Genomic DNA, 14,016 nt, shown 5'->3' with positions numbered 1-14,016 from the left:
CAATCAATCAATAAATCAATCAATCAATCAATCAATTAATGAATTAATCAATCAGCCAATCAATCAATCAAAGCGTCAGTTCGCACTGCGAGATTGTTGTAGGCCTACATCTGCCATTCTTGAAAATGTTCTTCTATTTTTGATCCACACATGTCTCATACTTGCCATTGACAATGAAAGGAGGAATTAGGTCAAATGTCCGCAAACTATGACATTAATTTGAGGCAACACAAACATTAAATCATTTAAATGCCTTTGACAATGAAGGGAAAATGTACGTCATATGTAGACCCAAATCGACTACTAACCAATCACATAAATTCAGTTGTCATATACATGATCATGGTGAAAAGATTAGTTTTCATTGTATTGATCATGGTTAAAAGATAATAACAGAAGTTGACAAATTAATTCATGAAGAAGTATATATACATTTTTTATTGGATGATGTACGATAATTAGAGCGCCCCTCACTTCACACAGGAGTGATTTTTTTCTACTGTACCAGCATTCGTAATAATAATTAAAAAAAAACTACAAAACATTACCGGACGTGACGACAGTGACAAACACAGGAAACGCGGTCTGCATTGGTTCCTTTCCTTTCCTGTTCCGGCTCCTCTGTGCTGCACGCCTGCTGCTGTCTGTCAAGAGGAAGAAGACAGCCCACATTAGCATAGCACACTTTTTTAACATTTAAACTTATACATTACATAGTTTTATTGTCCTAACTGACGGACCCCCAGTGATCAGCCGCCATCATGTACCAGGTAAAGCCCGTGTGCGGAGGGATCAGGGCTGATCTTCCGTCCTGCATGTACAAACTGACCAACATACACCAGACTGCTGCCACAGCACAGCCATGCCAGGTAACTGTCTATAAAACACCTACTAATCACTAATAAACACATCATTACAGGGCCGATCGATCGTCGACAGACCCGGTGGCACAGTTTCAATGTCATCATTACATGTATTATGTCCTTTTTTTTTAAAGGCGATCAAGAGCTTATCGTTATTCTTGTTTAAGCCACGTTTAGCTCACTTTCCCTTGCTATGGAATTTAGCCAAGTAACTCTTCAGTTCAGATCATGCTACAGTATAATGCTATGCAGACGCAAGCATTAGAGCATCTTAAGTGTTGCTTGTCTGGTTGTCGCTTATTGCCCCACAAGAGAGCTTGTAGATCGGCTCTTTTTTGGAGAGCAATTATAAGCATCGTAGAATCACTGCGAGTGTAATTGATGGAGTTCTATAGTCTTGTCTGGATGATGCAATCATCCTCGTCATCATTCATGTCACGTATAATTATAATTGTATGACTGACGAGTTATGTTTGATTTGACAGTGACATTTCATATTTAATAGCCACAATCATACATTTTTGTTGTTGCTGCTGTGTGCTTGGCATGATGCATTGCTTTGAGTTTAACATGCTCGTGTGTGTGTGTGTGTGTGTGCGTGTGTGTGTGTGTGTGTGTGTGTGTGTGTGTGTGTGTGTGTGTGTTTGTTTAGTAGGTGTGTGGGCTCCCAGAGCTCTTTGTTTGATGATATTTATTTATATAGATGCCAGTGGTTCTTAAAGTGGATAGTGTTGTCAAAACTATTACATTACCGGTAATCGTCTAATTATTTGAAATAATCACCATTATTTTGTCATCATCATTTCCATGTTGAAACATTTAATAAATTCAAAATAAATAAATAGCAGAAATAATTGATCTACAAGCTTACTTGTCTTATTTCTGCTATATCTTTTAAAATAATGAATATGTCAGTAATGTCTTTGTATATTTCAGGTATTTATCAACAGAATTGTATGCTTTATTCATAACGTTCCAATGTGCCACGCCAAAACCACCATTAATTTGTTAATCGCAATTATTTCTGTGACAATTTATTGTACATTTGTAATCGTGCCAGCTTAGTGTAGGCCTTCATTTACAAACAACAAATTATCACATACTAGTGATATATACGACTAGGTGGCGATCTGTCGTCTACATTTCATGAGTAGATGTATGTCAGGTTTCACCTGACAAAAAAATAAGATAAGATGAGGTGGAAAATGTGTGAAGGGAAAAAAAAGACAAACCGTCGTACGGTCTTCAGATTTGTGATGACCTTGTGCCGCCTTTCCTCTCCTCTCCCCTCCTCCCCTATCTCTCCTCTGGTCCAATCAGAACGGAGAGGCGGACCCGGCCATCTTGGCGCTGGAGACGCGCCAGGACGACATCATGAGGAAGCTGTACGAGCTGAAGGCGGCCGTGGAGGGACTGGCCAAGACGGTGGCCACGCCCGACGCAGACATGGACAGCTGCAGCCTCGCCCCCCACGCTAGCCACGCCCCCTCCCCCTCCTCTAGCTCCTCCCCCTTCAGAGGCACCGCGGACCTCGACGCGCTGCTGGGCAAGGTGGGAGACAAACATGTCGTATGTTTTTACAATAGGCGTTTAGCATCGGACGCTAGTAGTAGGCAAGGAAAACACTAAGCCTGGCATGACCGATATCCCTTAATAATAATCATTATTATAATCTTTATTGTCCCGAAGTATATTCATCTTCACAGGTCTGTTCAAACACCTACATCAAAAACAACACAGAGCACATAACACCAATAGAATACACCATTAAGACGCGCAAACTGTCTGTCCCGCTTTTGTGCCCATATATGGAGCCGAGTGATTTGTTTGTGATTGATGCAACACACTCCATATTTGGACGTATAGCTGCTTTGGGGACTCCTTATATGGTTATGGCTGAGTCAAATCACTCAGCTCCATATATGGGCACAAAAGCGGGACAGACACACGGACAGACATGATCTGCTAGGTCTCATAGTAAGTGCTCACTGCGTTCGCAAATACAAAAACATGAGGCCCCGACTGTATACAGAACCATCCTATCGGCGGGGCAGTTTGTTTAATGCCGCGATGGCATTAGTCTGGAACTTTGGTGTGGAAGATTTCCATGGGGCGGTTACAAACGGATTCCAACGTCACAGCAAAACCATTGACAATGGAGAATTTACGTCGTATGTCTGAGCAAATAGACATGTAAGAGCGTCCCTCACTTCACACGGGTGTGATTAAATTTTTTCTGTGCCAACAGGACATGGGCGCGCTGCGCGACATCGTGATCAACGCCAACCCGGCGCAGCCCCCTCTCACGGTGCTGGCGCTGCACTCCCTGCTGTGCCAGCGCTACCGCGTGCTGTCCACGGTGCACGTGCACTCCTCGTGCACGCCCGCCGTGCCCCCCCGGCTGCTGACGTGCCTGGGCCCGCCGCACCGGGACAGCTTCGACCGCAAGCGCTTCCAGCTGGGATTCACGCTCATATGGAAGGACGGTGAGTTTTGCATGTTCTCCCCGTGTCTCCCTAGTGTAGGTAGGTAGCCTCACAACAATCATGAAGTAATCCTGGTCTCTATACTGCCTGCCCTGATGGAGGGGAAAGGAACTGTTTGGAATAACGTGTTCCTTCCACGCGCTACGCTCAACCGGGGAAACTCCTCCCTGTCAGGTGATAAGAAGTGGCTTGGACTCCTCATGCATAGAAGGAAGCATGATGAGGTCAGTCTGTTGCTCTCCCCAGGTTGGTAGTGTAGTGCCCAGGATTACATAAAAAAATTCACACTGGGTGAAAAAAGTGGATTACAAAAATGGTGGAAAACTAGGTTACGAAAACCGTGGGATTAAGAAATTAAATCACACCTGTGTGAAGTGAGGGCCACTAGAACGTTGTACATCATTATGACGTAAAATAGACACTATGCCTATTTGCTCAGACACTACGACGCAAAATGCTCCATTGATTGTCAATGGGAATGTAATGTTTGTGTAGGACAAAGTTTGTGAACATACATTAAAAGCTGGATACAGGAGGGTCTAGCAATGACCTGGATGTAACTGCTGGTGTCCCTGTTCTCTCTCCCACACAGTGCCCCAGCTCCAGATGAAGTTCGGCGTTCAGAACATGTGTGCCATCGAGGGCGAGGCGAGCGTGGCGCGCTTCCTGTACCGCCTGCTGGCGCCGTACCCGTCGGACGCGGGCGCCGCCACGCTGGTGGACAGCTGGGTGGACACGGCCTTCTGGCGGCTGGCGCAGGGGGGCGGGGCCAAGGAGCGCCACGCCCTGGCGGCGGCGCTGGGAAGCCACGGTGCCTGGCTGTGCGGCCCGGAGCCCACGCTGGCAGACATCGCCTGCTACTGCTGCACCATGCAGAGCGGTAAGGACTGCAGGAATTAAAAAACGTAGTGAAATTAAAAACAATTTTTATGTATTTGATGCATTACCGTGTTTTTTGTTCTTGCTTACTGCAAATCGCTCTGGATTAAGAGCATGTCTGTGGTCATCATAATGGCCGGGGCATACCGAAACAATGGGAACACAACAGTTCAATTTGTGTATCTATATCAAAAGTCCATTAAAACCATTTTAATTACTTGATGAAGTAACACGGTATGAATATTAATGTATCTTGATTCCCATCGCTGCATGTTACTCCAAACACAGCTGATTTCGATGACATAATTACTCAGTTTTTAATCTCATTCAAGGTGACATCCAGACAATGTATTACTCATTTTAAACTTAATGAGCACGCTAATAATGCATCTAAAAACATTATAGCTTAGAAATAAGCCAAGTAGCAAACATGCTTGGCTGGCCTTCTTTCGCTCTAAACGAAGACAATAAGTAATTTTTTTTCTATATTCCGGCTTTGTATCGTGTAAGTTATTTGCCATAATCTTCCCCCAGTACAATGTCTTCTCAAGAGGCCAGACAGAAATGTAATTTATTCTATTCAATGTTAACTTAATCTACATCTTCAACTAATCTTTCCGTTGTGTCCACACAGCCCGACAGAGCAAAGTGGACATGTCCGCCTCTCCCGCCAACGTCCAGGGGTGGCTGAAGGCCTGCGACAACCTGGGTCACTTTGACGGCATCAAACAGCTGCTGCAGTGACCGCACCGGACCCCCCTCGCCCCCCCCCCGAGACCACCGGACGACGACGACTCTTCAGCGCTGACCCCCACCCCGTCCAGAGTCAGAGAGGGCATTAGAATAACTAAATAATAATAACGTAACAGTTCAGTCAATAGGCTGTATACCATTTTGGAAGTAACTCTTCCTATACTTCCGGGCCTCAATCTTCCTACTTCCTTTAAGTTGTTACCGATGATACTAATTGAGGCTCTGTTCCATTTAGTGTGCAGTGGGTTCTCAAACTTTTATTTATTTCAAGGACCGCCATAACTCTGAGAGTGTACACATGGAACCAAATGGACCCAGAATGGTCCATTTAGTTCCATTCGTACACTCTCAGAGTTACACACACCAGAACGGGTCCATTTGGTTCCATTCCTACAGTGTTTCCAGTGAGCCAACGAGCAACAATAGCAGCATCCTGACTCTGTCTGGCCTAGAATTAAACGGAACCTAATTTTTCTTGTTCAGTTTGAAAAAAAGAAAATGTTGTAACTTTGGTCACTATATTGAGAACTCGAGAAATATATCTGTAAGAGAGAACAGGAGAGCAACGTTTAGCAAACATAACATGGCATGTTTTATAGATCCCACATGATGATGTTAAACTGCTTGGGTTTCTATACAATGACAATGGAAAATAATTAAAAAAAATGAAACGGAGCCTCATCGGTCGGAAGTATTACAGAGTAATTTCCAAACTGGCGTATGTGCACAGTACCTCTAGAGTTCAGAATATATGTAGGCTATAGTACCTAGTACAATAGTACCATACCATAGTACCTCTAGAGTTCAGAATATATGTAGGATCTGTGCTTAACTGTTAGTCCCAGGTGTTTTTTTGGTTTTTTCCTGGTTAATCTTCGGAACATCCGGACACTAAAATGCTATTTTTCAGAGAGACAAATCGGGAGAAACTTCGACTTTATTATCGACCCACCTTTCTCTGTCCCAGCAACGCTGAACGCTGACAGACTGAAGTGACAAAGCATGGGGTCGCGTTTTCTTCTATGGGAAACCATGCCATCGTTCTGTGGGGAAAAAAACAACCCGGGACTACAGTTAGGCACAGAGCCCGTATCGGTTCAGTTCAGAAATGTGTGGAAAAAGTTCTAATTATTTACAAAATAGCCGATCTACGAGCTCGCAAACACAACCCACGATGTGTTGTGAACTTGTAGATCGGCTCATACGGAGTATATTAAACTGTAGGGGTTCAATTGGTTAACAGTAAGGAAGTGTTAACATTTTAAAACGTCAGGTGACAACTGTGTTAACAATGCAGGGTTCGAATACCGTGTGTTGTCATCAGGGCTGGGATCCAGAACCGGATCCAACACTCGGGAACCGGTTCCAGAACCAGGTTTTATCACACCGTCAAGAGCTCGTATGTGAACTTTCACGTCTGCTAAAATATACAAGGACCGCCATAACTCTGAGAGTAACTTTATACACTCTGGGCCCCTTTTCCACCAAAATAACTTTGGTTCCAGAACTGGTTCCGTTCTATAGATTCATGGAACCTTTGGTGCTTTCACGGAAACCGGTGGACATTTTTTTTAGGTTCCAGTTCTGAACCAACTTTTATACGGTTCTGACGTTCTGAACCATTTCATTTACTGGTGGAAAAGGTGCCCCAGAGTTAGTTTTTAAGGGTCCATTTGAAACCCTCTCAAGGAACCAGAATGGTGAAATAAAACCCTGAAGGATCCCAGCCTTAGTTATTGTGGTGTGTGTGTGTGTGTGTTGCCACCCTGCTGCTCCTGTTAAAGAAAAGGGAACCTGGGCAACCATTGTGTGGGTGGCAGGGTGTAGATTAGCTCTGGTCCATAGTGTTAGGAGATCTCCATTAAGCATTATGTTATACTTTAGCTATTGAAAAATATCAGATCTACAAGCTCATAGTGCTCACGAGTGCCGCGCTATGAGCTTGTAGATCTGCTATCTGTTTGAAAAATCTTCAGAGCGAACGTTTTTAACTCAAATCTTTGCCTCTGGGAGGGACCCTGGAACAACATATTTTCAGATGGCGGTCCGCAGCCAAATACAGATCAATCTGTGGGTCCTTGACATGAAAATGTTTGAGCACCACTGACATAGAAACGGATTTAGAAGACATTTTTAGAATCGTTTTCACTAGTTCTAAATGGGTTAACACTAAAAGTGAGGTGAGGGGCTCAGAGTGTTCCCACTAAGGAAAGTAGACTCAACATCTTAAAACCGTCTTTGTTTTGGTGAGTAGCGAAAGTGTATTATTATTTCCAAAGTAGCCATGGTGTTAAGGAGAAGTCCTTGTAACTCTATGGACCAGAGCTATAGGTGTAGATGTGTCGGTGGTGGACGACAGTGTGCTCAACCAACCCCACTATACTTGAGGCGAAATTATATGTCGTTGCTGTCGGGCAGAAACCTCTTATCTCCATTTTCTATCTCCATGTTTTTGGAAACAAAAGAGAGACGAGATACGGGTGAAGTAAAATGTAAAGTATTCTAAAGTAGTACAAACATTTTCATAGTGAATTTTCAACAGTGAAAATAGCCCATGCCTCAAGTAAGTGTACTCTGTTACTTCGAGTACGACTTCACCACTTTTCAACCTATGTTCATATAATTGGTTCTCACTAATGCTCATAATAAAATAGCAAAAAACAAAACAAAGAAATATATAATTCTACTCTGTGTCTCAGGAGGGCTGTGGGCAGTTTCAGAAACATGTCTTTCATGCAGTGACATCATCAATGGGGAATCCGGCTTTTCTATTCCTGAAAAAGGAAGCCATCCTTTTGGCGATAATTAAAAAAATGCCAACGATGTCACTGGAAGACGGGTCTCTGAACTGCCGACAGAGCCCTCCTACGAGACAGACCGAGCAGGAAAGAAAATGGTGCTATTTTTATTATTTATTTATCGTGAACATTATAATGAGGACCAATTATATGAAGGTGGTGATGTCGTCTATTGTCCACTGCTGGTATTTGTTACTACAGATGCTGTTGAATCAGCTGTGTGTACAAACCACGTACACATGACCTAGTATGAATACAGGCCTTAACACTTAACACTGTACATCCCCCATCCCACCTTGTGCCTCAGAAGATACTTATTGTGCAGTATGGAAAATAATAACTTTGTAGCGACTTATTTCCTAATAAAAAATAATATTTCCAAGGTTGGAACTTTTTTGAAGTTTCTGTATCGTTTTTAATTATTTTGTAAATTCTCTTCCAAAAGGATGATAGCCTACTGATAGCCTACTCACTCACACATGCCTTTTGAGATGGTGCACACACTTTGTCCACCAGGGGGCAGGAGGGGCATTCCCAACATGACCACATGTATCCTCTTTTGGCTGGAGACACTCGGCTACCCCAGTGGGTCTCAAAGTGTCTTTGTGGGTTCCAAATGACCCCGTACGGGTGTGTAACTCTGGAGAGTGTACAGATAGAACCAAAGGGACCCGTAAGGGGGTCATTTGGTTCCATTTGTGCACTAGCTCCCAGTAGTTATGGGGGTCCTTGAAATTAAAGTTTGAGAACCACTGAAAAGGTTTGAGAACCACTGCACTAAATGGAACAGAGCCTTAATTTGTATGTATGTGATTAAAATGGGTGAGGTAATAAAAAAGGCAAAAGCATGCTCTAGTGCACTGGCCTAAAAAGGGTCCTTTAAAAACTTGAAAACATTCTGAGATTTGTATTCGGTTTATTGGCCACCACTGCCAGATGGCATACCTTGTCAAATCAAGGACATAGGAAGAGTTATTCTGTGTGCATATAGACATAAAGTGGGGTAAAAACCCTGGGCTCACCATTGTAGTTAGGTTTCCACTAGTTACAGACAGTAACATGACATCAGGGTGAAAACATGGCAGGCTGCCGAGAAGGACTGACCTTGATGTGAGCAGATGCAGCTATAATCATCGTTATTAACAATGCACGGGTGTGTTGTGATTGTGGTCACACCTGTTGTCTCTGCCATGGCTCCTCCCGTCCGGACACACCCACAGGTAAATGGAAGTCACCCATTGTTTATTTTGATTACCGTGGTAGCAATCTGGGAAGCCATCTGGGAAGCCATCTGAAAAACAAAGTGAAAATGGCGCCCTCTTTTCCTTGGAATTTGCGAGAGACTATAGGTAGTGGGTTTACTGTTTACTGCTATAGCTCTGGTCCAGTTGACTGCCTGGCCTGTTGGGTGACCTGGCCGTGGCCTGGCCAGTGTGGCCACCCTATGGGTAAATGGTGCATTTATATAGCGCCTTTATCCAAGGCGCTTTACATAGATTGTGCATTACATTCACCAATTCATTCATACACTGAAACCATGCAAGGCCCCAACCAACACATCAGGAGCAATTAGGGGTTCAGTGTCTTGCTCAAGGACACTTGAACACTAAAGCCCAGCGGGTTCGAACTGGCAACCTTGTGTTTACCATCCGGCCACTCTACCCCTGATCCACCGCTGCCCCTGACGTGGCCTGCAGGCCACCCTGTGAGGCCTGTTGGGTATTCATTCAAGGTATTCCTTTTAGGCTATACTGTCCAATTTGACACACTTCACACACCTCACCTGCACGCTGTCTGTAGGAAAGGAATCTCTCAAAACAGATTCAGAGTAGCCCATTATTATAATTATTATTTGGCTGGTGGGTTCCCAGATTGGTAGGAAAGGAACTCGCATTTTATGCAAGGAGTACTTTGATAATATCGAATCGTATCATCAATATGGAAATATAAACATACTGTTAGTAAAAGGGGTAAAAGTAAAAGGGGTATGATGTTCGCGAGACCCGAAACCCCGATGACCTTTGAAATACATCACTGAGGATACGTCCCAGTTGCATCCATGCGATGTATTTTCGTTCTATCAGAAAGAAAGCCATCATGTCAATATCATGCGTCATCACCTAGTGATGACGCAGTCGGTGACCGCGTGGAGCGAAAGGTTATCGGTTTGATTCCCCCGGACCGGACGAAAACATCTGTGGCGTGGAAGAGGATACGGTTCACCACTTACCCCTCGACACAGCCCAATGGAGTGCCCTTGAGCAAGACGTACACTGAACCCCCAAGCTGCTCCAGTGGCGAAGACTGTGGTTGTACTGGTCAGCATAACCCAAGGTCCATTCTAAAAACACCTTCTGGAATCATAAAATATGAAAAACACATATATTCTATGCTATAGTGTATATACTTTAGTTTGATTGTACAGACATTCTACCATAGACTGATGTTAGCTTCTTACTTCTTACTTATGATTCTTGATGATAGTGTTGTTTTTGGCAGGAAATTTCTATTTTAGATCAGTCAGTCTTTGGAATGAAACTAAATCTACAGTCGAATTTAGTCGACTAAAATGTATTTTGTCGCGCGTTGATGCCGTCGTAATGACTGATTTTACATTTGCTGAAAATATCCGATCTACAAGCTCACAACGCTTGTGAGCTTGTAGAGCTGCCATTTTCAGCGTGAATCAAAGTGTAAAAGGACTTTAATTATACTGGATCTCGTCCACTAGTCAGTGAAAAAACACATTGTACCTGGTTCAGTTAGAATGTGTGTTCACGCACATACATTGTGTCGAGATCAGACACACACACACACACACACACACACACACACACACACAGTAAAACAAACACCAAATTGATGTACTCAGGGCATGCTTTGAGTACATCAGGGCATTCAGATCAGGGGAGTGATTCCTCTCCTATATACGTACATACATTCTGTTGTAATCTGATTACTTCTCAGGGTTCCAGACACCCCTCCCCACCAGCCCCCCCCACACACACACACACACACACCCCCCCCCCACTCTTTTAAATTAAAAACAAACAAAAACAAAACCAAGACAAAAGGCCAAGACGCAGAGAACAATATCATTCCTTAGTTTTCTTTTTTTCTTTTCAAAGTTTAACATACCAAAGAACATACATGTATGTATACAGTACATATAATGATGTGTGTACTCTGTCCATAACAGCACGTAATACACAAACTATAGCTTCTACCTCATAGACGGAATCGCTTCGTTTGTACTACTCACCCCCCCTCCCCCGAAAGTTACGTAAAATCACAATAAAACGTATATAAAAAAAAAAGAAAAATCATTTCAGTCCTCAAAGAGTGAAACTTCGGTTCGACGAGAAAGCAAAAAAAAAACAAAAGACACATCGTCGCTGTCGTGCAGAAACCTTGTAACTACGGTGATTCTTTTCATATTTTTCCACCTTAAATTAATGCCATGTTTCCTATTCAGTCGCAGTGTTGTGGAAAAGTAGCAAAAAAACAGGTCTATAAGCTCATAGATGGCCTATATATATATATATATATATATATATATATATATATTCACTGTTGGAATCTTCTTTTTAGCGTTAACGATAATGACATGATGCCCAAAACCAGGGTCGCCAGGTTGAAAGTGACCATTAAGTAAGTACGTGACTGTGGAATTTATAAACAAAACATGTAAACATGAGCAATGAAAAGCACGGACGAGTCTTGGAAACGAACTACGCAACTACAATTATTAAGGGTTGGGATCGTTTCACGATTTCAAAGAGTCGATCTTAAAAACGGTCCTATTCCTAAGCGGTTCCCTTTAGCCATTCCTATGTGTTGTATTCCTATCTGTTCCTACTGTATCAGTGGTTTGGTTTTCAACCCTTTTCATATCAAGGCCCGTTATTTATTTGCCATTTGAGTGTCAAAATGAAATACCAATACCGATATGTTGGCCGATACATCGCTGCATCCCTAGTTTTGACCGTACAAGGTTTCGAGCAGACAGCGACGACTAATGTGAAAAACTAAAAGTAAAACAACAACAATTAAGAGGCACAAGGTCTTTGCTCTCAGTAAAAACATAAGTGATCATGGTTACAGGTAGACAGGTTTTTCTTTTTTTCGTTTTAACTAACATTTATCAAAACTGGGTACATAAACATGGATTACACTGCTGGAAATTAGACAACTGGTCAAGTTTTAAATTCCAAAAAAGGCCATAATAGATAGACACATTATTTAACACACCAGAATCTCATTCTGTGACGATTACGGTTAAATAATAATACAAAATGAATGGAAACAAAAACAAAAAAGGCGGAGTTCGTTCCAGAGCCCGAACCAATACATTGGTCTGGCCGATATATTGGCCATTATTCTTACTTTCTTTTTTTTTTATTTCTCTATCGGCAATTATGCATTGCGCCCCGATTTTTTTACTGATGTCCTTATTCATTTATTTATTTTGAGCAAATCACTACAGACCTAGAAAATAGCAGATCTGCAAGTTTTTCCAAATTGATAAGAAAATTTACGTTTCTTTCCTCCTTTTTTTCCAACTACAAAATATGGGTGAAAACACAGGTGTGCTATTACTCTCCAAATATGGAGATTCAGCATTTTCACATCGCCATTCTTTTACAAATCTCAAATCAGCCGGGCTCTCATTACGACGGAAGCGTTTTGCTGCCATGTCAGGAAAAAAAAGAAAGAAAATAAATTGTCTGGTTTTAACGAGACAAAAGCATCTCGTAATAATAAAGTGATCCATAAGTCGTTAAAGCCAGAATTGTTTTTTTCCTCGCCAACGCACGAAACCCACCAAAGGAAAATAAAATAAAAAATAGTGTGGTAAAAAAATAAAAATAAAAGACATTCGTTGTGTACAACTCGTTGTGTACAACTTGTAACTTGTGTCTTGTTTTGTTAAAATCTGTATAGCAAAAAGAAAAAACAAACAAACACATAACTCTTTTCTCCCAACGCACGAACCCCCCCCCCCCCCAAAAAAAAAAGAAAGTGTGTTCTCGAACAATCGTGGATTCACGGCCAAAAACCATGATCTTCTGGTCAACTTATATACAATGTATTTCTATGACAATACGTGTGCACTGCACACACGCCCAGAGCAATAAAACAAACCCAAAGAAAAATGTCTTCACGCGCACGAGTGGAGTGTCCGCGCGCGGCCAGTGAGAATGGCTATTATTCTATGCTAATGATGTGTATACAAGTCCTGGGAATCATAACCATGGGGTGCCATGGGCGTGTAGGTCTCCTTTAGACTGACTTTAGATGAATCATAACCATGGGGTGCCATGGGCGTGTAGGTCTCCTTTAGACTGACTTTAGATGAATCATAACCATGGGGTGCCATGGGCGTGTAGGTCTCCTTTAGACTGACTTTAGATGAATCCGCGTCAACGTGAGGTAAGAACGGAAGATTATTCCTTCCGGTTTTGGGGAAGTAAAATCTGTAAAATCTGCCTCCTCTCCTGGCACTCTATAGCGCCTATATTTTGAAGACTTCCCCAGGCAAAAAGTGTTTTTTTTTAACATGGAACAGAACAAAAAAAACGAACAGAAAAAACAGCGTCTGTGGGTTTATGCCTGTGAATTGTGTGGGTTTCGTGTGCAGCACGGCAGCAAACACACCCCGATTCATACCTCGCGCTGACAATAGCAGACAGACAGGTTCACGACGTGTGAATCTCGTTTGTGTGCGAGCATAGGCATGGTAACGCCCCGCCTGCCTGTGATTGGTCTACTGACTGTCCTCCGAGACGTGGTGAGATTGACAGCTTGACACGCGCGACAGAATGCAGCCTTGTAACTAACTTGTACGTTTTATTTTTGTAGAAGAGGCAAACTTATTGTTCATGCCGTTTTCTTTGATTGAACACGTATGTTGTACTATGATGTGATGTGGGTGTGTTCTAAATAAAGTGTTAAGTGTTGATTATCGTGTATTAATCTAATTATAGACTAGTAAACTAATACCATTACACTAAAAAGGATAAATAGTTTCAAGTTTACACATACAAACCAACCAAATCAAATCATATTATGGCGTGCATGTTCAATCAATTATTCCATCAAAGCAAACGGCATAAACAATATTAGTTTGCCTCTTATAAAAAAAATTAAACTTACAAGTTAGCGTTCTCTTGCATACTACTTGTATTATTTCCCACCACGGAGAGTAACCTCGCGTCAGACTATCCAGCATATCCA

The 14,016-nt window shown here is 42.4% G+C and overlaps 1 protein-coding gene across 2 annotated transcripts; it reads left to right on the top strand.

Moving 5' to 3' along the window:
• Positions 1 to 619: 619 nt before the first annotated feature.
• Positions 620 to 8,159, top strand: aimp2 (aminoacyl tRNA synthetase complex interacting multifunctional protein 2). Of its 2 annotated transcripts, XM_080776293.1 has the most exons (6): positions 620 to 869; positions 2,184 to 2,414; positions 3,112 to 3,349; positions 3,942 to 4,229; positions 4,863 to 7,122; positions 7,198 to 8,159. In XM_080776293.1, the coding sequence occupies exons 1-5, from the start codon at positions 762 to 764 to the stop codon at positions 4,970 to 4,972; spliced, it is 975 nt and encodes a 324-aa protein (XP_080632419.1). In that variant the 5' UTR covers positions 620 to 761; the 3' UTR covers positions 4,973 to 7,122; positions 7,198 to 8,159. The 2 variants fall into 2 exon arrangements, with proteins under 2 accessions (XP_080632419.1, XP_080632420.1); XM_080776294.1 differs by lacking the exon at positions 7,198 to 8,159 and having other exon boundaries at positions 620 to 770; positions 4,863 to 6,512.
• Positions 8,160 to 14,016: the final 5,857 nt, after the last annotated feature.

Source organism: Protomyctophum bolini (genome assembly GCF_963924005.1).
Source record: "Protomyctophum bolini genome assembly, chromosome: 11".
Classification (NCBI taxonomy): domain Eukaryota; kingdom Metazoa; phylum Chordata; class Actinopteri; order Myctophiformes; family Myctophidae; genus Protomyctophum; species Protomyctophum bolini.
The sequence above is the reverse complement of the archived record's forward strand: the minus strand, read 5'-3'. Positions and strand labels throughout refer to the sequence as shown.